The sequence below is a fragment of the Prionailurus bengalensis genome, chromosome D3 (genome assembly GCF_016509475.1).
Source record: "Prionailurus bengalensis isolate Pbe53 chromosome D3, Fcat_Pben_1.1_paternal_pri, whole genome shotgun sequence".
In the NCBI taxonomy this organism is placed as follows: domain Eukaryota; kingdom Metazoa; phylum Chordata; class Mammalia; order Carnivora; family Felidae; genus Prionailurus; species Prionailurus bengalensis.
The window spans coordinates 57,096,638-57,119,386 of NC_057356.1; the positions used below are offsets into that span (position 1 = coordinate 57,096,638).

Sequence of the window (22,749 nt, forward strand, 5' to 3'; positions counted from 1 at the left end):
TTTAAATTGTTATATCTTGGCCAATGGGAGCCCCCTTTAAACTAGTTTTATTCTTTCAACCCCAACAGAACTTCGAAAGTGCCCTCCTTGCTGTCTTACAAAGAAATTTCCAGGACCCTCTTCACTCTCTCAGGCCTATGGCATGGAGGCTTCCACTTTCCCAGAAACCAGGCTAATTTTGAGCAGAAAGTAGTGATGCCAGAAACAGGAGATAATTCTACTGAGGGACAGTAATGGTACTGCTACCAGATCCCTCCAGAGTAAGGGCTGGAAAACATGAATTCTTAAAAATCCTGAGTTCTCATATTTTTAAAAAATTGTTTCAACGTTTACTTATTTTTGAGAGAGAGAGAGAGAGAGAGAGAGAGAGAGAGAGAGAGAGAGACAGCATGAGCAGAGGAGGGGCAGACTGAGAGGGAAACACAGAATCCAAAGCAGGCTCCAGGCTCTGAGCTGTTAGCACAAAGCCCAACACGGGGCTCGAACCCATGAATGGTGAGATCATGACCTGAGCCAAAGTCGGATCCTTAACCAACTGAGCCACCCAGGTGCCCCTGAGTTCTCATCTTTAAAATTTACCTCTGACATCATCATCAAATGCTTAGTTACATGTTTTAGCCCTTCAACCAAATGATAGTATCTTATAAACCATAAAATTATTCCTTTAATTATAATTCTTAATTCTGACCAAGAATTACTTGTTTGGGAGGCAGTACAGCCTGCTGGTCAAGACTGTAGTCTTTGCAGTAGGCAATGCCATTTAATTAACGGTGCAATCTTTGGCACTCTTAATTTCTGAGAGTTTGTTTCTTTATATGTAAAGCGACACTAATAATAGTACTTTACCTGATGGGGATGCTGTGAAGACCCAATGCGATGGTACATGAAAAACACCCAGAAGAGTGGCATATGGAAAGTGTTCAAGCAATTTGTGCTGTTATCGTAATGGACTCCCCCAAATCTGTAAGATATGAACATCAACATCAATTAAAAACATAATAGAAGAATAATAAGGTCTAGCATTATCCTAAGGTGGTTGTCCTTGGAATGCATCTCACTGATGTAGGCAAACCGTTTTGAGGTAATTTGTAAAAAAATCGTTGCGATTATATTGATGAACACTCTCTTCCTGACCAAACATTACACAGGCTTCTCAGAGCCCCAGGTTTGACGAGGCATCTTCCTTGGGCTCTTCCACCTGCCTAGCCCCGTTTAAGCAAGAATTCCCCCACCCTTTTTATCTGATCATCGTGGCCTGCTTTTGACGAGAATCCCATTACCCTTGATGTCTCCCTTTACTGATTTTCTACCCATTAACCCCCTCGGTCTGTTCCTTTGCTATAAATCCCAAGCTGTCTTTGACATCTTCAGAGTTGAGCCCCATAGGTCTCCATGGGAATAATCTTGATACATAATACAAAAGTCCTGAAGAAAAGTCTTTCTTACCCTTTTAACAAGTGTTAGAATAATTTTTTTCTTGGACAATATCAACACCTGTCAAGTATTTCTTCGTCTAATTGTTTAAATTCACATTCAGTTCAAAGCAGTTCAGTGTTCTAACAAGTGGAAACTTACTTTGGCACTTGGTTCCTTGAGGTGGCATGTAAGTAGTGGAGATTGAGGGAAGTCTGATCTGTGAATTCACCTCAAGAAATGCAGAAAATCCAGTGGTTCAGTCTCCAAAGTTCTGTCTAAGGGTCCTTGCCACAGCAGTTGCATCCTCCTGGAGTGGCTCAATGCATAGTTGGAAGTACAAGATTTTTATACACCAGTTTCTCTGGAATAATTCCAAATCATCTTTTACTTTTCTCAAGGACAGAAACTGTAGCAACACTTTTGGAATTAACAAATTCTTTTAGAAACTGGGCATCCCAAAATGTTAGTTTTAAACCTGGGTACCATGATCAATTGTCATTAAAGTTAACAGACCAAAGTTTAAAGTATACAGTTTTTAATACATTCAATTCAATTTGTTAAGCCCTTTTACCCTTGTTTTGATATGAAATATTTTAAATTTATCTTTCCTGACCAATTAGCTTTTTAGAGAACATTTCCTTACTAACTTTAAAATGCAATTACATACACACATATGCATCAAACATACATATAATTTACAATATTTAAAGTATGTTTTTAAATCCTTAACTTTGAAAAATATACAATCTTCAGGGATTCCTGAGTGGCTCAGTTGGGTAAGCATCCAACTCTTGATTTCGGCTCAGGTGAAATCATGATTTCAGGGTTGTGAGATCAAGCCCCTTGTAGAGCTCTGTGCTGGGAGGGGAGCCTGCTTAAGATCCTCTCCCTCTCTCTTTGCCCCTCCCCCACTCATGCTCTCTCTAAAAAACAAACAATTCAGTGGAAACATACCTCCTTGCTAATACTTGAATAGTATAAATTGGATAATGAATTCTTTTAGAAGTATTATACTTTATGTACTGTTACTTTATGTCTCAGTTTTAATTGAACATTAAGGGAATGTGGTACTTAGAGAGTGACAGAGAGAGTGTGTGAAGGGGGGAGAGGGAGAGAGACACACAGAATCCGAAGCAGGCTCCAGGCTCTGAGCTGTCAGCACAGAGCCCAACGCGGGTCTCGGGCTCACAAACCACGAGATCATGACGTGAGCCCAAGTTGCCTGTTCAACCGACCGAGCCACCCAGGTGCCCCAGGAATGCAGTATTTTAATTATAACTCTGTCAGTATCTTTATCTAGAGGACTGTTGCCATTTTTGTCCTTTATTTTTTGTCACCAAGAAAAGCAGGATTACATTTTTTTTTTCTTTCAGATGGAGTTGCTGTAGTGTGTTCTTGGTTATCAATATACTCATGGTTTGGGGACTTTGAAATGGTAAATATTCATGGTGTGTGAAAAAGCATGACACATAACTGTACAATCTTAATTACATGAAAATGTTTAGTTGTGTAGATACACACATGGGACCTAGAAGTCAAACTGTGATTATGGATGACTTTGTTCTTTATTTCTTGTGTTTTTCAGTTTTCTTTCATGCACATCTTAACTTTAAATAATTTTTTAACCACCACCCCCCCCAAAAAAAAAAACCAGGAAATCATACTAATTTGAGATTGGTTGTTTCATCATTTCATTCTGAACTGAGGAAAAAGATCACACAAAACTCATGTAAAGGTTAGATAGTGGTGTTAAGTATCTATGTTTTGGGATTTTGTTTCAGTATCTTGGAATTACATTTACAGCATATAGATCTAAATAATAATTCTGCCTGTTAGGATTAGCTAGCTATACTACCAGCTACTTTTTTTCATAGACCCTCAAGGAAACACCAAGCAGGACACCTGGTACTTAAATATGATTGTATGTGACTAATAAAAAGAGACAAATAGAAGTTTTTTAAGTTAGGTCTAAAATTTTCTTGTAACTTTTTAACTTTGTAGCAAAAGCATACCTATTTTATTTACTTACTAGTGACAGTTTTTATCTTTTTAAAAGTAGTTTTATGTTGAATTCCCAAGTCAATACAAGCAATGTTTCTGAATTTTAAATACATACTCAAACTTCTGCTTTTGCATTGATCAAATACCTTTTAGACACCTGGAATATAAAGGAATAGTTGGGTGGCTGCCTTCAAGATTCTGTTTAAACTGCTTAAACTGTTTAATTTTTTAAAAACTTTTTAATGTTTACTTATTTTTGAGAGAGAGAGAGACAGAATATGAGTGGGGGAGGGGCAGAGAGAGAGGGAGACACAGAATCCGAAACAGGCTCTAGGCTCTGAGCCATCAGCACAGAGCCTGACACAGGGCTTGAACTCACGAACCGTGAGATCATGACCTGAGCTGAAGTTGGATGTTCAACCAACTGAGCCACCCAGGCGCCCCTGCTTAAACTGTTTAAAACTCTCATTTGGACTTAGGGATTTTGCAGGGAGCATACTCCTCTGCTAAGATTTCTGTTAAGTGCTGTGTTGTTTCCTCATATCAATTCAGTAAGGACTTTCACTATTCCCCGAGCTTCAACTATACCTCTAAGACGTACTATCTTGTCTAGGATAAAAGTCCTCATTAGACAGAATGGTTTGTCTAAAATATTGCTGGCCTTTCAATTCTATTCTAAAGAATTTAGGAACTTTCTAACCAGCCTTAATATATGTGCATCAAAAATGCTAATATTCTCTCTTAAGCATTTCCCTAAAAACTATAGTACTTAAGTGCATGAGAGAAAAATACTCGTAGTCTTAGTTTTACCTGGGGGAATTTGATAACCTCAATTAACATGTGAGTGCTTTAGGCTCACAGAAGAGTTATTAACTTTAATAAAAGCAGGAGAATACATTCTCAGTCCTTAGGTTAAACTAGCCAGTCCTTAAGTTAAAACCATAAACAGAACCATCACTCAGGTCTTTATAATAAAGGTCCAGGTCTGAGAGACACAGCCAAAGCTGGGTGAAAGATGCCCCTCTAGAATTCAAGTATTTTGCTTTAGCTACTACATAGTTTTGGCTGTTGCTTCAGATGCTCTACACAGTCACAAATGGCATTCCTCAAATGATGTGGTTAGACAATGTTAGATGTTGCATTCACCCAAGAGTAAATCTACTAATTTTAGCAACAAGAGAAAGTGGCACGGTCCTTGGTCTAAGACAGTCTGTTCCACTGTCTCTTTGTCAAATACAATCAATCCCAGCCATGGCAACAATATAGTGAAAGAAGTTGGATTCCCCATCATTCCATTTTTTCCTGTGAGGGTCTTTACTAGTCCATACTATTACAATTATTGCAATTGATTTCAGATAATGGAGTCATGTTCTAGCCATCACAGCATTTTGTACTACATGGACAGAATAAGAAACTGTATTGCCTTTTTAGCCACAGAGAAGAGAAAAATAAATACACAGCTGTGGCTTGGGGCGTGGGGGTTGGGGGCACAGGGAACAATTTTAAAGACAGCTTGTGTTGTTTGACCGAAGCAACACATGCTTGAAATCAGGCAACTACATTCATTGTTCTTTAAAACCTTAGTCTTCTATCCAGTAGACCTACTCTAAACTTAGCCATTTTATTCAACATGAGTAAAAGTTAATGCCTTCAGATTTCCATCGAGCAAAAATCTATGTTTATGTTTGTTTATATATACTATCCCATTTAGTTTTTCACTTAATTCATCAGTATTGTTGAGACACCAGGTAAAGAACACATTCAAAAAAATAAAAATAGGGGTGCCTGGGTAGCTCAGTTGGTTAAGCATCTGACTCTAGATTTTAGCTCGGGCCATGATCTCATGGATAGTTAAGTTCAAGCCCTTCATCGGGCTCTGCACTGACAGTGGTGAGCCTGCTTGGGATTCTCTCTCTCTCCCTCTCTCTGCCACTCCCCCATTTGTGCTGTCTCTCTCTCTCTCAAATAAATTTTAAAAAATGTTTTAAATAAGAATAAATAAAAAATCTTTTAATTATGTTTTCAACCCATGGTTAGTTAAGCAACTTTCAGAGATGAGTTCAAATGCCATTCACCTTTTCTGTAACATTTTTTCACACCATCGTATAGAACTTATGATATTTTAATATAGTCGGTGTGTGTCTCCCACATTAGATTCTGAGTTCTATAAAGGCAACACGGTATCTTTCTCTGTTTCAATTCTCTCAGCTTCTGGTATTGTATTTGCCACAAGTTAAAGGCTCAACATAACACATTCATTCAAAAACCACAGAAACTACATTTGCTTTATTAAATGGAAAAGGGGTATTTATTTAGATATATTAATTGGGCTTCTGGCAACTTAGGTCCATAAAATCTTGAAAAGCTGAGGAAGTTATGGACTAGGTATTCTTGGGAAACTACAACTCTGAGAACATATACCTCTCACTGGTTACTATAGTTCAGTTGACACCATTCTCGAAACTGAGGAACTCATCAAAATTTTCACCTAGACAGCAAAGAAATACATTTCAATTCCCATTCCAGCTCCAGTCAACAGGTGATGGCTATAGTACATGGAAGTACATGGAAGTCAATGATAATGATAAAACCACAGCCCAAAACTTCTGGAATGCAGCAAAGGTGGTCATAAGACAAAAGTATGCAGCAATCCCGGCCTTCCTAAAGAAGGAAGAAAGGTCTCAGATAACACAACCTAACCTTACACCTTAAAGAGCTGGAAAAAGAACAGTCAATAAAATCCAAAACCTGCAGAAGACAGAAAATAATAAAGATTAGAGCAGAAATTAATACTATCAAAACCAAAAATAAAAACCAGAACAGATCAATGAAACCAGAAGCTGGTTCTTTGAAAGAATTAACAAAATTGATACACCACTAGCCAGTTTGATCACAAAGAAAAAGGAAAGGACCCAAATAAATAAAATCAAGAATGAAAGAGGAGAGATCACAACCATCACAGCAGAAATAAATACAATAATAAGAGAATATTATGAGCAATTATATGCCAATAAAATGGGCAATCTGGAAGAAATGGACAAATTCCTAGAAACATACACACTACCAAAACTGAAACAGGAAGAAATAGAAAATTTGAACAGACCCATAACCAGTAAAGAAGTAGAATTAGTAATCAAAAATCTCCCAAAAAACAAGAGTCCAGGATCAGTTGGCTTTCCAGGGGAATTCTACCCAACATTTAAGGAAGAGTTAACACCTATTCTCTTGAAGCTGTTCCAAAAAATAGAAATGGAAGGAAAACTTCCAAACTCTTTCTATGAAGCCAGCATTACCTTGATTCCAAAACCAGACAAAGACCCCGCTAAAAAGGAGAACTATAGACCAATTTCCCTCATGAACATGGATGCAAAAATCCTCAACAAGATATTAGCCAACTGGATCAAACAGCACATTAAAAAAATTATTCACCACGACCAAGTGGGATTTATACCTGGAATGCAGGGCTAGTTCAATGTCCACAAAACAATCAATGTGATTCATCACATCAATAAAAGAAAGGACAAGAACCATACGATCCTCTCAATAGATGCAAAGAAAGCATTTGACAAAATACAGCATCCTTTCTTGATAAAAACCCTCAAGAAAGTAGGGATAGAACAATCATACCTCGAGATCATAAAAGCCATATATGAAAGACCCAACGCTAATATCATCCTGGGGAAAACTGAGAGCTTTCCCCCTAAGGTCAGGAACAAGACAGGGATGTCCACTCTCGCCACTGTTATTCAACATAGTATTGGAAGTCTTAGCCTCTGCAATCAGACAACACAAAGAAATAAAAGGCATCCAAATCGGCCAGGAGGAGGTCAAACTTTCACTCTTTGCAGATGACATGATACTCTATATGGAAAACCCAAAAGATTCCACCCAAAAACTGCTAGAACTGATTCATGAATTCAGCAAAGTTGCAGGATATAAAATCAATGCACAGAAATTGGCTGCATTCCTATTCACCAACAATGAAGCAACAGAAAGAGAAATCAAGGAATCGATCCCATTTACAATTGCACCAAAACTTATAAAATACCTAGGAATAAATCTAACCAAAGAGGTGAAAAACCTATACACTGAAAACTATAGAAAGCATATGAAAGAAATTGAAGAAGACACAAAAAAATGGAAAAAGATTCCATGCTCCTGGATAGGAAGAACAAATATTGTTAAAATGTTGATACTACCCAAAGCAATCTACATATTCAATGCAATACCTAGCAAAATAACACCAGCATTCTTCACAGAGCTATAACAAATAATCCTAACATTTGTATGGGACCAGAAAAGACCCCAAATAGCCAAACCAATCTTGAAAAAGAAAACCAAAGCAGGAGGCATCACAATCCCAGACTACAAACTGTATTACAAAGCTGTAATCATCAAGACAGTATGGTACTGGCACAAGAACAGACACTCAGATCAATGGAACAGAATAGAGAACCCAAAAATGGACCCACAAACGTATAGCCAACTAATCTTTGACAAAGCAGGAAAGAATATCCAGTGGAATAAAGACAGTCTCTTCAGCAAGTGGTGCTGGGAAAACCGGACAGTGACATGCAGAAGAATGAGCCTGGACCACTTTCTTACACCATACACAAAAATAAACTCAAAATGGATGAAAGACCTCAATGTAAGACAGGACGCCATCAAAATCCTCGAGGAGAAAGCAGGCAAAAACCTCTGTGATCTTGGCTGCAGCAACTTCTTACCCAACACGTCTCCAGAGGCAAGGGAAACAAAAGCAAAAATGAACTACTGGGACCTCATCAAAACAAAAAGCTTCTGCAGAGCAAAGGAAACAATCAGCAAAACTAAAAGGAAACCCACAGAATGGGAGAAGATATTTGCAAACGATGTATCAGTTAAAGGGTTAGCATCCAAAATCTATAAAGAACTTATCAAACTCAACACCTAAAAAACAAATAATCCAGTGAAGAAATGGGCAAAAGACATGAATAGACACTTCTCCAAAGAAGACATTCAGATGGCCAACCAACACATGAAAAGATACTCAACACCATTCATAATCAGGGAAATACAAATCAAAACCACAATGAGATACCACCTTACGCCTGTCAGAATGGCTAACATTAACAACTCAGGCAACAACAGATGTTGGTGAGCATGCGAAGAAATGGCAACATTTTTACACTGCTGGTGGGAATGCAAATTGGTGCAGCCACTCTGGAAGAGGTTCTTCAAAAAATTAAAAATAGAACTAACCTATGACCCAGCAATTGCACTACTAGGTATTTATCCAAGGGATACAAGTATACTGTTTCGAAGGGACACATGCACCCCAATCTTTATAGCAGCACTATCAACAATAGCCAAACTATGGAAAGAGCCCAAATGTCCAGATGGATGAATGGATAAAGAAGAGGTAGTATATACATACAATGGAGTATTACTCGGCAGTCAAAAAGAATGAAATCTTGCCATTTGCAACTACATGGCTAGAACTAGAGGGTATTATGCCAAGCGAAATTAGTCAGAGAAAAGACAGATATCATATGACTTCACTAATATGAGGACTTTAAGACACAGAACAGATGAACATAAGGGAAGGGAAGCAAAAAATAAAAATGAAAACAGGGAGGGGGACAAAACATAAGAGACTCTTAAATATGAAGAACAAACAGAGGGTTACTGGAGGGGTTGTGGGATGGGCTAAATGGGTAAGGGGCATTAAGGAACCTACTCCTGAAATCATTGTTGCACTATATGCTATGCTAACTAACTTGGATGTAAATTAAAAAAATTAAACAAACTAAAAAAACCAGGTGATGGCTACATGAAGCTCTGATTTTGATGGAGCTTCATAAATTAGAAATATATGCCATAAGCAAGAGGGAGAAACTTATGGGGAAAAGGGCATGTAGGACATATAGACTGTCACCCCTGCTCTAAAGAAAACGTGGCATGGGTTCGGGCACAATGAACACTTGCGGAGTTCTTTGATAAAAAGAACTGAAAATGATACAACTTTGAGTTTACAACTATTTTGTTGGCTTCTACTGAGTACTTTAGATGGTATGTCTTTCTAGAAAGTGAGACTACTTATTTTTTTAATCTGATGACCTCTGAGAACAATTGCTGAAATCAGGTTTTAGTTTTTTCCTTTAGAAAACAAAAGTACATTGTGCAGAAGCATTCTTAGAGAACATAAAATACAAATGACCATTTCATTAAGTGGCATACAATGAAACAAGTCTGTACATCCTTAACACTATTTTAATAACAAATGAGATTTCTAGGAAAGTGGTTTTAACGTGCCCACCGAATGCTGTCACATCCATATGATGCACTGAATAATGTAACAAAAATAGAAACCAAATCAAAGTTCGGAACTAAAAATGGAACAGGAATATTTTAACCACATGACGCTTAAGACTGGTGCTAATTTTTATAATAAAAATAACTGTTTAGAATTTGTAAAATGACAGCATACAAGCACTTAATAAACCTCCTTACTATATCTAATCTCATTAAAGTATTCAAAGGTAATTATTAAGCTGCCAGAAATATATCTAGTGAATATTGTATTTCAAATATTACTATGACTAAGTAACATCTGAAAATAAAACCCCATACTTACTGCCCTAGGTTATTTTAACTAGTTGTTTCATTATAGAACTACAAGGATTTTTAGACTAATTTAAATAATATAGAGCTCTTTAAAAATTCACACTGAAAACACTTTATATTTAAAAAGATAGGTTTTCCGCTCGAAAAAAATTATGTATGAAAAGGGGGGCTCCTGGGTGGCTCAGTCGGTTAAGCATCCAACTCTTGACTTCGGCTCAGGTCAGATTCTCACGGTTCTGAGCTCGAGCCCCATGTTGGTCTCTGCACTGACAGCTTGGGATTCCCTTTCTCTCTCCCCAAAAAAATTAAAAAAAAAAAAAAAATAAGAAGATAGGTTTTCTGTTTAATATTATTTTCAAGTCATCTGCTTTAAAAGAGATATTTAGTCTTTAAAAAAAAACCCTCCTCTCTGCCATGTTGCAACTGCTAAGAAAAAATTCCATTTTAATCAATTAGTCAATAAACTCAATCCTTGGCAGTTAGCTTTTTATTGGTTCCTGGTGAGGAAAATTATGCCCAACTGGAAAAAGAGCTTTGTGCTGTTGACACAAAATTTCACAATTATAACCGTTCTGTCCATCAACGGATATAAAAGCAACAAACCAAAGATCAAGGAAGTAGGTATTTCTTCATCAAGCTTGCCAAGAGGAGGAGAGACTAGCAATTCAAACAGGGAGAATGTTAAGCACAAATAATGACATTTGCCTCAGGCTAGAGTATCTAGAGTTAGGAGCTAGGAGCTGGATAGGAAAAGGAAGTAGGCATGAACCTCACCTGAGTTCTTGCACTGCTCCACATCAGCTCAAAAAGCAGCATGAAACAGTTTAATTTCCCTCCATTAGGCACATTCCAGCTGCAGTCTGGAACTGCGGAACCAATTCCCACCTGAGGGGAATTATAACTGAATCATACAAAGAGATCTTAAGAAGAGTTCCAACAGCATCAGTAGCACTCTGCTATTAACTTGATCTCCTGAAAGTACTACAAGATTTTATAACTTAAAAGCAAGAGCTGGGAAAAGGAGACAATAAATACTAATGTATTAATGCACAATTTAAACCTCTTAAAATCTCTCATTAAACTTGTGTTTCCATAAGTAAAATCAAAATTTCTTTCCTGAATAGGACGAAAAACTTCACTTGTACTGAATTTTTCTAGGATATCAGAATAAGCTGATGACTCTAACAATTTCACTTAACTTCAAAATTTCAGTTTTAGGAGCTCCTGGGAGGCTCAGTTGGTTAAGTATCCGACTTCAGCTCAGGTCATGATCTCAGTTTGTGGGTTTGAGTGTCGCATCAGGCTCTGTGCTGACAGCTCAGAGCCTGGAGCCTACCTTTTACATCTGAATTCCATGCATCATGATAAAGTACAGAATTGGATTTTAAAAATATTTATTTTGAGAGAGAGAGTGGGGGAGGGGCAGAGAAGGAGACCCAGAATCCGAAGCAGGCTTAAGTTGTCACTGTATTTCATTCCCACTAGGTTGTAAACTTTGAGAGCAGACATGTAGTTGAATAATCTCTCTGTATCTCAAAAGATTAGACACCATGCCAGTAGGTATTCATTAAATATTATCTAGAATACCCTTATCAATAGTTCATTCTAACTCCACTTTGCTGATGTGAATATAAGTAACTCCTCTGAAAACAACAAATGGAAAAAAAAAACAACAAATGGAAATCAAAGCAGGAACTTGCACAGGTATTTGTACACCCATGTTCATTAGCAGTGTTGTTCACAATAGTCAAAATGTGGAAGCAATCCAAGTGTCCGTTGACAGACAAATTGATATACATAATGTGGCACATTCATATAATGGAATACTATTCAGCCTTACAAAGGAAGGAATTTAATTCTTTTTAAAAAAAATTTTTTTTTCAACGTTTATTTATTTTTGCGACAGAGAGAGACAGAGCATGAACGGGGGAGGGGCAGAGAGAGAGGGAGACACAGAATCGGAAACAGGCTCCAGGCTCTGAGCCATCAGCTCAGAGCCCGACGCGGGGCTCAAACTCTCGGACCGCGAGATCGTGACCTGGCTGAAGTCGGAGGCTTAACCGACTGCGCCACCCAGGCGCCCCGGAAGGAATTTAATTCTGACACGGGCTACATGGATGAACCTAGAGGACACAATGCTGAGTGAAATACGCCGGTCACAAAAGGTCAAATATTTTTAATTCCACATATATGAGGTACCCAGAGAAGTCAAATTCACAGAGACAGAAAGTAGAACAGTGGTTGCCAGGGGCTGGAGGGATAGGGAGTTATTGTTTAATGGGTAGAGTTTCACTTGGAGAAGACGAAAAAGTTCTAAAGATTAATGGTGGTGATGGTTGCACAACAGTGTTAATCGTCAATGTACTTAATGCAAAGAACACTTAAAACTGGTAAATTTTTTGTTATGTGTTTTTTACCTCCATAAAAAACAAAACAAAAAAAACTCCCTGGATTTACCATCTTTTTACAAGCCCACTCCAGTAGTGCTTTTAACTAAGATGTTGGTTTTTAACTTGCATAATGTCATAATTTCACTATAGCTTGACACGTTATGCAAAACATGGATTTGGTGATCATGGAGCTGCTACACAACCTATCAGTGTTTCAGGCATCATCATGTAGCGGTTAAGAAGCACAGGCTCACTGGGGCGCCAGGGTGGCTCAGTTGGTTGAGCAACAGACTTCAGCTCAGGTCATGATCTCACAACTCGTGAGTTTGAGCCCCGCATCAGGCTCTGCGCTGATAGCTCAGAGCCTGGAGCCTGCTTCGGATTCTGGGTCTCCCTCTCTCTCTGCCCCTCCCCCACTCATGCTCTGCCCCCCCTCTGTCAAAAATAAATAAACATTAAAAAAAATAATAATAAATAAATAAAACACAGGGCTCAGAGCCAATCTGGGAGCTGGATGTGAGTCCCAGCTTCACCATTTGACCTGTTCAGGGGCACACAGAATTGACAGTGTCTTAGTTTCCTCAAAGGTAGAAGTGGAATGAATAATCAGAGTAAAGGACGTATGAAGTGCTTACAGTAGTTCCGGATGCATATTAAGTACCATACATGTGAACGAACATTATAATAGATCATAGACTACCATTTGCTTCAAAGGGCGTTGTTTCTCAAAGTGCAATCTACGAATGACACGCATCAATCAAAATCACCTGGGTACCTTGCTTAAAATGCAGACTTCTGAACCAGCATCTTTGGATATAGGTTCCACTGTCTAAAACGTCCCACTGCAAAGGTGGAAAGCTGGAGTGGGGATAGGAAGCACCTGGATTCAGATAAAGTGACCAGAGGGCCTTCTAGGAATGGAGAACCAGGGACAGTGGTCAGAGGACAACATTTCCCAAACTTTCTAGACGCTAAGAATCACAGAAAAATCTGACTTAGTAGATATGTGCCCTTTATGAAAATGTCCCAAGTGAGTCTTATCACGGAAGTTTGGCAAATGCTGCCCTAGAGATTCCCACAGATTTTTAGCATATCCCAATCTGCTTTAAATGCAATATGTGGTGAAGGCCTGTGCTCCGCAAGTTCAAAGTACCAAATGAATCCGTTCACTCCAAACCACTTCAGCATTACTGGGCAGTAGAGGAGGTGATCTTGTTCTCTCCCCATAAGGAACTTACTATAGGATGAGCTGTAAAACCCTTACTTTATTATCGCATTACCTGGAATTACAAATCGTGAAGTAAGTCATGGACTTCAAAGTTGGTCTCGAGTACTGGTTGTCAAAAGTGTGGTCCCTAAACTCAGTGGCATCAGCATCAAATTGTTAAAAATATAAACCAGCAGGCCTTATCCCAGAAGCTCAGGGAGTGGGGCCCAGCAATCTGTAGTTTAACCGCTCTCCAGGTGATTCTGATGTTCTCTCGAGTTTGGGAAGCACAGGCCATGCAAAAGGGATCTCCTTCAGTGGTTTCTCGGCCAGAAAGTCACGGAATACTGCCAATCCCTTGCTTCCTTCCCAGTCCATTAATCTCTCCCCTCCCACGTCACATTCAATCAATCAGATTCACAGAAATTATCTACACATTTCAAAAACAACATAAAACTTTATTAAGAACATCTTATATTGTCATCAGATACAGCCAAAGAAAAAGGGGTAAACAGGGAAACTTCATCTTCCCATGTGCTACCGCCACCTCAGAACAGACTCACGTGCGGATGGCTGGAAGTACAGATGGCAACAAATGCTCTGTATAAATAAATTCAGTGTGTAACACAATGCTCCCTTTCTATACAGAGAAGAACTGGGTTTACACTTTAAAAAGCTTCGATATAGTGCAACAACTATGAAACAAGACTACATCTTTAGGAGCTATTTCTTAATAGAATACAAAGCAGTTTTGTAGCTTTATGTTATTTCATATAATACAAATTTGTAGAATGTAAAATTCAGAAAGGGCATTCTAACTTTCCCAATTAATTTGTACTTTTAAGTTTTTTCTTTCTAAAGATTTCTCAGAACCAGTTCAATGACTACACTTTAATAGATGAGCTGCTCATCTACCGTGACATCTGACAACCTAGTTTTGTTCTTTTAATTTTGCAAATCAAGACAACCAGGTCATCCCAGCGTTTGCTGATTCTGAAGGAATTCTTATAGAAAAACCCTGATTCAGAGTGCATGTGAGAAGAGGTACCAAAATAGCTGCATCTGGACTGGTTTTCCTAGAGGGGGAGGGTGGCCTTTGAGCACAGCTGATTTTTCTCAGACTCCCGGGTTCCCCCATGTGGTTCTTTTACTTACTGTAGTGATGGAAGGAGCAGAGGGAACTCCAGGGAATCTGTTCAAATGGCCACTCCAGACAGCTCTCTGCACTGTTTGTGGAGAAAAGAGTGATGGTATCCATTCAAACCACAGTACCCCTGCGGCAAGTGTGGGGACATGCTTCTCTCTTGAGGGGCCGGGCCAAACTGCACTCAAAGACACATGATTTGCCTCATGTTCATACACAGTGGAGAAAACACTCATGATTTCGAATGTGGTATTATAGTACCCCCATCTAACCCCACTTGTTGAGAAAATGTAAGTCTACCTTTTAGAAAAGAAGACCATTCACTGCTAAGGCTTACCATGTTAATTAACATAAGGCTGAAAAGACAACTTCTAAACCAGACCATATCATTTGTGTTTACAGTTAGTGAGTTAACTAACCAACAGCTTAAAGGTTTGTGGAGGACTGGTCAAAGGGTGCGACTGGGGGCAGGATTCAGGTTGAGTACTATCACTTATCACAAATTGCATCGAGCTCTTTAAAAAAATAATGCCTTTTTATCATAAATATTTAGAACAGATACTGGCATTAAAATCAGTATCTAAGTCAGAAGTCTGTCTTAAATGGTGAAAATATTCCAACAAACTTCGAATAATTCAAATCTTCCCAGGAGTACATAGTTTATAAATTAGTTTTAAATGGAAAAAAATATATTTTGAATGGATAAACCACCACTTTAACAGATCATAAATAAGGTGAAGACATTGAAAATAAATTAATATACAAGTTTTTGCTTTCACTTTAACAAGAAAAACTAACTTACATGGTATACTTTTAGAACAGGTATAACTAGGTTTTTATAATTGTGCATTTGTTACCCCACCACCCCCATGCTGAATCTTCTTTTTATATAATCTACACCTAGGGACAGAGGTACACAAAACAGACAGATACCACAATGTGTGAATCTGGCTGCTGCACACCATTTCCTTAGTTAGAGTGATGTTACAAATGCTGATCAGGATCTATTAGTAATTGTCAACCACATTACAAGTTAAGTACATTCATGGTTAAGTGGATTAGGTTCCCTGGTGACCTTTGTGTGGTAGTGTTTATAGGGAACCTAACTACTACTATTCTTTCTGTGAGAAAATGTGCCCAGAATCCCAAAAGTTGACTAAAAGACTTTGGAATATAAGCCATATATGGATGGGGACTACTAATATGTGTCTATGTTCTGGAGAGAGGCCAAAGTGTTAAAAGCACTGTTTCCAGAACTTTTGGCTACTGAAAAAAAATATTTGCCTTCTTCACATAGAAATTCATTTTAACTATAATTTCTAATATTGAGGAAAAAAGAGTGAAGCCATTCAGACTAGAGAGACATAATTGGCTTGTGGGATTTAAAAGATGTTTTATTGACTATCTAATTTGAATCTGCTTACAAGGAAAAGCAAAATGTCTAATATGTAATGAATAAAAAAAATGTTTATCCTAAGTCATTATTGAGTACAAATCCACAGCTTAACAATGTGATTTTAAAAAGAAAGCAGGAGAGCATGCAACTGCTCTAACACACAGGGTTAGAAATAAAAGGTAAAAGTACATTTGTTTTGGTAATTCTAAATATACAAATATAATATTTGCCAGATCTACCCTGTAGTGTAGCACTGCTTAATTTTCCAAATATACAGTCATTCAAAAACCTTAAGGAAACATTAAAAATGTTCCAGGCTACTTTACTGAACTTTAAGGAATATTGTGTTGAGATATTAGAGCTAAAAATACTATTGTTTTTAAAGTTAAATGGCTAAGCGAATAATAAAAGTATTTTACGGTTCTTTTAATCCCATAGACGGCTTTATGTTAAAGGGATCAATTATGTTAAAAGGAGACTGATTTGAAAATAGCAATCAGTTCCAGAATCAAAGTTGTCGTCTCAGTAGAAGGTCAAATTTTACAACATTTCCAAAGCATTTTCATATTAACCTACTCAAATAATTCTAAATAGTTTAATCAAGGGGGTCCCTATTTAATACTCCTTTTATTCTACACTGGCAGCTGGAATGGAACCCCTACAGTACTATTGTGGAAAAGTTCTCTAAGCTTTGATCTGACCCTCAGTTTAGTGTTCAATTCCTGACCTCTGAGGAATAAGGAATCAAGGCATTAAGAGGCACAGAACTGCTATTTTGGTCAGGGAGAAGGGTGGAGTTTAAGTTGGAACATTTAGTCCCTTCTACAATCAAGTCCTAACTATACCATAATAAAGTCTCTACCAATTCCTGATTAGTTCTCACCCTTAGGAATTACATACTATACAGTGATTAGATATTGAAGAAAAAAAAAGAAAAACACTTGAAAATACATGAAGAAATAGAAACATGGAATTTCTCACAAGGCCCTGGATCAAAAAAATTTACAAAAAGATCTTTTGAAAATAATCACTATTTGTGAGCTTATTAATACACAGAGATCATCACTTTGTTTAAACTAAGTCATGTTAACTTACCAATAAAATAGTAAACAAACCAACATTTTAAACAATTTTATAAATTACTTGTCACTTCTTTTGTTAGTCATTCTCTCAACCATATACAAAAATAACGCTACAGGACTGTCCACCTAACCTGTCTCCATCTCTTGCAAAGTCCTGGGCCCTGGAAAGAGACTGGTCATCAGTCTTCACTGTAGATGTCCCCTGCAAAGGGCAGGTGCATGTGGCTTCCAGTCACGTTGGGTAATCGGGATAAGTCTGGCAGGCTCTGGATCCGGGACCTGAGTTCTTTGCGCACCAGGGAAACTCTGGCTAACTTGCGCTTGTATTCCTGTAACATCAAACCACTTTCATTAGCATTCTGGGAGTTGAGAGAAGAGCTATCTAGCTAATGGTCTGCATAAAATCTGGTATTACACTCAGTTAATGCTAAAAAAAAAAAAAAAAAAAAAAGAGATAATTACCAAGTTAGCATTAAGATCAAAGGAAGGGCTTTGGAAATATACTACTAGATAAACTCTATTATTATGAAAAACCATCATCTTAAACAGTTGTCACACACCTGTGAAAAGAAGATTACCATGTCAATATAGTTAACCTCAACATGTAAGATCTTCACGTGTCCTTGAGCTTGGATAAGAAAAACCACATACCTGTTTTCACAAACCTAAACTGAAATTTAGCACTGTTTTCAATTGTGAATGCTAGCAACAAATCACAGTATTATCAGTAACTGTGAATTTGTCTTCAATGGAAACAAGCTGCTATGATATTACATTACAGTTTTTTAAAGCTGTCTTGAGCTGCTGACATTTATCATGACTTTGAAATTATGGTAATTCTCAGACCAAACATTAAATGTTATTTAATGTGTCAATAAAGAAGCATATATTATTGTACAAATATTATGTCAATAACTGTACTTTAATATAACTTGTTTCCTTTGTAATGCTAAGCAATTTATTTTCTACATTAAAATACTGAACTTGAGGTGCACCTGCTCAATCAGTTGAGCATTCGACTTCGGCTGAGGTCATGATCTCATGGTGCATGGGTTTGAGCCCTGCATTGGGCTCTTTGCTGACAGCTCAGAGCCTGGAGCCTGCTTCAGATTCTGTGTCTCCCTCTCTCTCTGCCCCTCCCCAACTTGCGCTCTGTCTCTCTCAAAAATGAATAAATGTTAAAACAAAATTTTTTTAAATATTAAACTTGAGAAGGGCCCAAAGCTTCACCAGACCACTGAAAGTTCCAGTGGCCCCCTAAAAGGTTAGGAAACCTTGCAAACAGTGGCCTAAAGACTCAGAAACTGGAAACCAATCAAGATCATGTTTGGTTTTGAGGGAAACAGTCCACTGTCTCTACTGGCAATATTTCCTTTTAATGAAAGTTTCCAGACTTCCACATGGAGAGACAGGATCCTTCTATACTCCATTACCTAGTAGAGGTGGGACAGGAAGGAGGTAATCTAGAATATGGGTATTCTTCCTTCCAGAAAAAACTAGAACATCCTCCTCCTAACCAAGGCTGATCTCACACACAAGACAGAACAGGTGAGTGATAAGCTTTCATTCTGGGAAGAAGGCTGATCCACAAAGAGCTCTTCTTTAGTGTTCCTCAGCTCTATACATCAGAATCAGCTAAGAAATTCTTGAAGAAACAAATTTTTCAGGAGAAGCTCAGTCCTCCTACATATCAATTAAATGAGGATAATTTTTAGAAGTGGGTCCAGAGTTCATGGATTTTACACAAGTTCCCCAAAGGATGCTAATACACAGAGTTATGAGCCACTTTTTTAGTTTTTCTGCCTAAAATGAAATCAACTAGTGGGGTTTCTTTGAATGACTGAACCTCCTCCTTTAAAGAATAACCACACGAGGGGCACCTGGGTGGCTCAGCTGGTTAAGTGTCTAACTTCAGCTCAGGTCATGATCTCATGGTTCATGGATTCACGCACCACATCAGGATCTGTGCTGACAGCTCCGAGCCTGGAGCCTGGAGCCTGCTTCAGATTCTGTGTCTCCCTCTCTCTCTGTCCCTCCCCCGCTCATGCTCTGTTTCTCTCTGTCTCAAAAATAAATAAACATAAAAAAATTAAAAAAAAAAAAGCCCATGTGGGGAAAGGGATTTGTCAGACTTACTGAAACTCCACTGTTCTAAAGGAAGGAGGAAAAGAGAGCTTGGAAGCATGGGGGACTGGGCACAGTGGCAGGCAAAGCACGTAAAGTTGAAGGCTGGAAAAGTTCAAGCATAGCTTCGGGCACCTAAGAGAGGTGTCAATTCTTGCCATGTCTACCTGTCCCTGCAATTCTAATTTATCATGAAGATCAAGATGGAGTAAAAGAGAGTTTAATAGAAATCTGTGATCTCAAGGTATGATTTTCTTCTTCCCCATCCCCTTCACCAGTGATACACACTGGAACACCAAGTAAGTTTTAGCACAGCAGCTCAGAGTGGCATACGAAAGATTCACATTCCAGAGGCCTACTTCTCAGTAGGCTCTCATAACACACGTCCACATTTAGCACGTTTCTTCCTCAAAACACACCGGTATGGGGACAAACACTTGTCTCCATCTGTCTCACTGTTCTTAGCTGAATCACTCTTGAATACATAATACATAAAGCACTCTGGGGTCAGCATGACACATTTAGATGTTGTTCAAACATGCTCAAAAGCAATCATTCTCTGCTAGAGACTTGAGAAATGTTGTATGTGCTGTTAGTGGTCATTACTGCTCAGCCTAATTTTTAGTTTCTAGCATCCAGATAGGTTGTTCTTCAACTAAGATTTCATTCAAATGATACTGGCAACTAAAAGCCTTCAGCTTTTTTGGTATATACTGCAAACAAAATATTGGTAAATATAAACAAAAGCTACCATTTATTGAATGTCCATTATATGCCAGTCATTAAAATATGAACTCATTTAATCCTCTCAATAATCCCATGAGAAAAGTCATTATCCTTCATCAGCATGTGAAGCCATACTTTCCCAAAGCTTTCTGCTACTGTCACAGGCAGGATCTCCTACCCAGAAGATTTAAGGAACTGTGGCAAGCTGTCTGATGTGAGTCTGAAGAAGAAACTGGATTTCACCTTGTAACTACTCGATTACATGAACCAGGCCATAGTCCTAAAAGTTTTAAATTGCTAGACTAGGTGGTCTAGAAAGAGGCTCTAAGATTTCACAGGTTGGTTTCATATGGCAACAATGCTTTCACCAGGATGTGTATATTACTTTGATTCTGAGGTACAATAACATCAGTACTTCTCTCAGATTAGAATCTTCACAGCACCATGAATGTACTCCCCTCTTTCATGGCACGGCAGTCCTGCCATATGGCAAGTGTATATTTATTGAGTACTGGAGATACAGCATTAAGCAAAACAGATGAGGTGTCCTGCCTCCACAAAACTAACCTATCAGGAGGAAGGAGACATAAAACATAATCTCAAGTATAAATACAATGAAGAAAATAAAGTTGGGCAAAAGGAGAATATGATGGAGCAATACTGGGGAGGGTTAAGAGAGGATTAAAGATTGAAAGTGTTAGCTTTCAGAGCCACTGACCTGGCTGGAAGGAGGCTGACTTCCAGCATGATACAGCCAGGAGCTCAAAGGCCCCACTCCTTGGTGAGAACTATTTTTTTTATCTTTAAATTTATTTTTAACATTTATTCATTATTGAGAGACAGAGCATGAGCATGGGAGGGGCAAAGAGAGGAGGAGACACAGAATCGGAAGCAGGCTCCAGGATCTGAGCTGTCAGCACAGAGTCTGACGCGGGGCTCGAACTCACAAACCGCAAGATCATGACCTGAGCCAAAGTCAGACGCTTAACTGACTGAGCCACCCAGGCGCCCCAGGTGAGAACTATTTTTAAAAACCCTACTGGCCATTTCAAGCCTTTGGAAATAATCCTAAAGGCAAAGGACCTATGAAGAAACATCTATTCCAGAAAATCCATTAAGAAAGGCAAGCGTCTGTGGTATGTAAACCAAGATATTCCGTCCCTCCCTACTCCCAGCTCAGTAAGGCAGAGTCCCCTGAGACTGCTGCAGCTGAGAACCCAAGGATCACTCCCCGGCAGACAGACTTTCCTCCTGAGAAGGCTAGGCCATTAGCATGTAATCCTCCCCAAGCTACCTGTTGCTTACACTGTCTGCCTCAGGATAGTTTAGAAGGCATGGGGCTCGGTTCTACTCAGCCCCCACTGGTGATAAAAAGGCTCTACCTTGGATGTGGCAAGCTGAGAATGCTGGGGCACTCACAACCCTTGCCCCCGACTCAGGAGGTAATGTTCTAACCCAAAGGGAAAAGCTAAGATGAACACAGGCTGCCACACACCTCTCATTTTCACTAAGAGCTCAGCTCCTACAGCAGGGGTAACCCTAAAGAAAAGTTTACTATGGTCCCCACCCCTAGTTACAGACCCCTGACACAAAAGATTTTTGCCTGACAGAAGAAACAGGCAATAAAACAGAACCTAATCTCTTCACAAAGGAACTGATTTTAGTTACAACAAAGCAAGAAGTTGTTTAAGCCTAAGGGTACCGCCAAGAACAGTGGAAGCTATGGTGAAAGGCAATTAGGAGATTCATTCATAACAGGGGCTAAACTGAAGACCAACTAGTTTGCAGGACAGAAACGCAGTAAGACAGTTGGAAGGTGCCGTCCTGGTGTCAGATATCTAACACTGGCCTCAGAAAGAAAATCAGTTATCTCGAAGAGGTAACTGAACCCCCATGTTCACTGCAGCATTATTTACAACAGCCAAAATATGGAAACAACTAAGTTTCTATCAACAGATGAAGGGATAAAGATGATGTGGTGAATACACACACACACACACACACACACACACACACACACACACACACAATGGAATACTATTCAGCCATAAGAAAAAAGATAATTCTGGTATTTGCAACATGGACAAACCTAGAAGACATTATGTTAAGTGAAATTAGCCAGACAGAGGAGCATCTGGGTGGCTTAGTCAGTTAACCATCCAACTTTGGCTCAGGTCATGATCTTGTGGTTCGTGGATTCAAGCCCCGTGTTGGGCTCTGTGCTGACCACTCAGAGCCTGGAGCCTGTTTTGGATTCTGTGTCTCCCTCTCTCTCTGCCCTTCCCCCACTTGTACTCTCTCTCAAAAATAAACATTAAAATTTTTTTTTTAAAAACTAGCCAGAGAAAGATACATATTGTATCATTTATATGTGGAATCTTAAAAACAAACAAATAAACAAACAAAAAACACAAAGGTGAACTCATAGAAACTGAGTAGAATGGTGGTTACCAAGAGCTGGGATGGCAGGGGGAAATGTTGACTACAGTTAATAATAGGCTGTGTACTTGAAATTTGCTGAGAGATCTTAAGTGTTCTCACCACATATACACAAAACTATGTGAGATGATGGATATTAATTACCCCAATTATGGTAATCAGTTCAACAAAGTACACATACATCAAATCATCACATTGTACAGTTTAAATATATAAAA

At 38.6% G+C, this 22,749-nt stretch overlaps 1 protein-coding gene across 2 annotated transcripts in view; it reads right to left on the reverse strand.

Moving 5' to 3' along the window:
- Positions 1-14,057: 14,057 nt before the first annotated feature.
- RPRD1A (regulation of nuclear pre-mRNA domain containing 1A) overlaps positions 14,058-22,749 on the reverse strand; it is a 69,039-nt gene continuing 60,347 nt past the window's right edge. Inside the window, exons 7-8 of one of the 2 annotated variants that reach the window (XM_043558613.1) lie at positions 17,374-17,571; positions 14,058-14,846 (exon numbers count right to left, since the gene is read on the reverse strand). In XM_043558613.1, coding sequence (XP_043414548.1) covers positions 17,422-17,571 — 150 coding nt within the window. In that variant the 3' untranslated portion in view covers positions 14,058-14,846; positions 17,374-17,421. Of the gene's footprint in view, positions 17,572-22,749 lie in introns of both variants that reach the window. The other variant, XM_043558614.1, reaches the window with a different exon arrangement.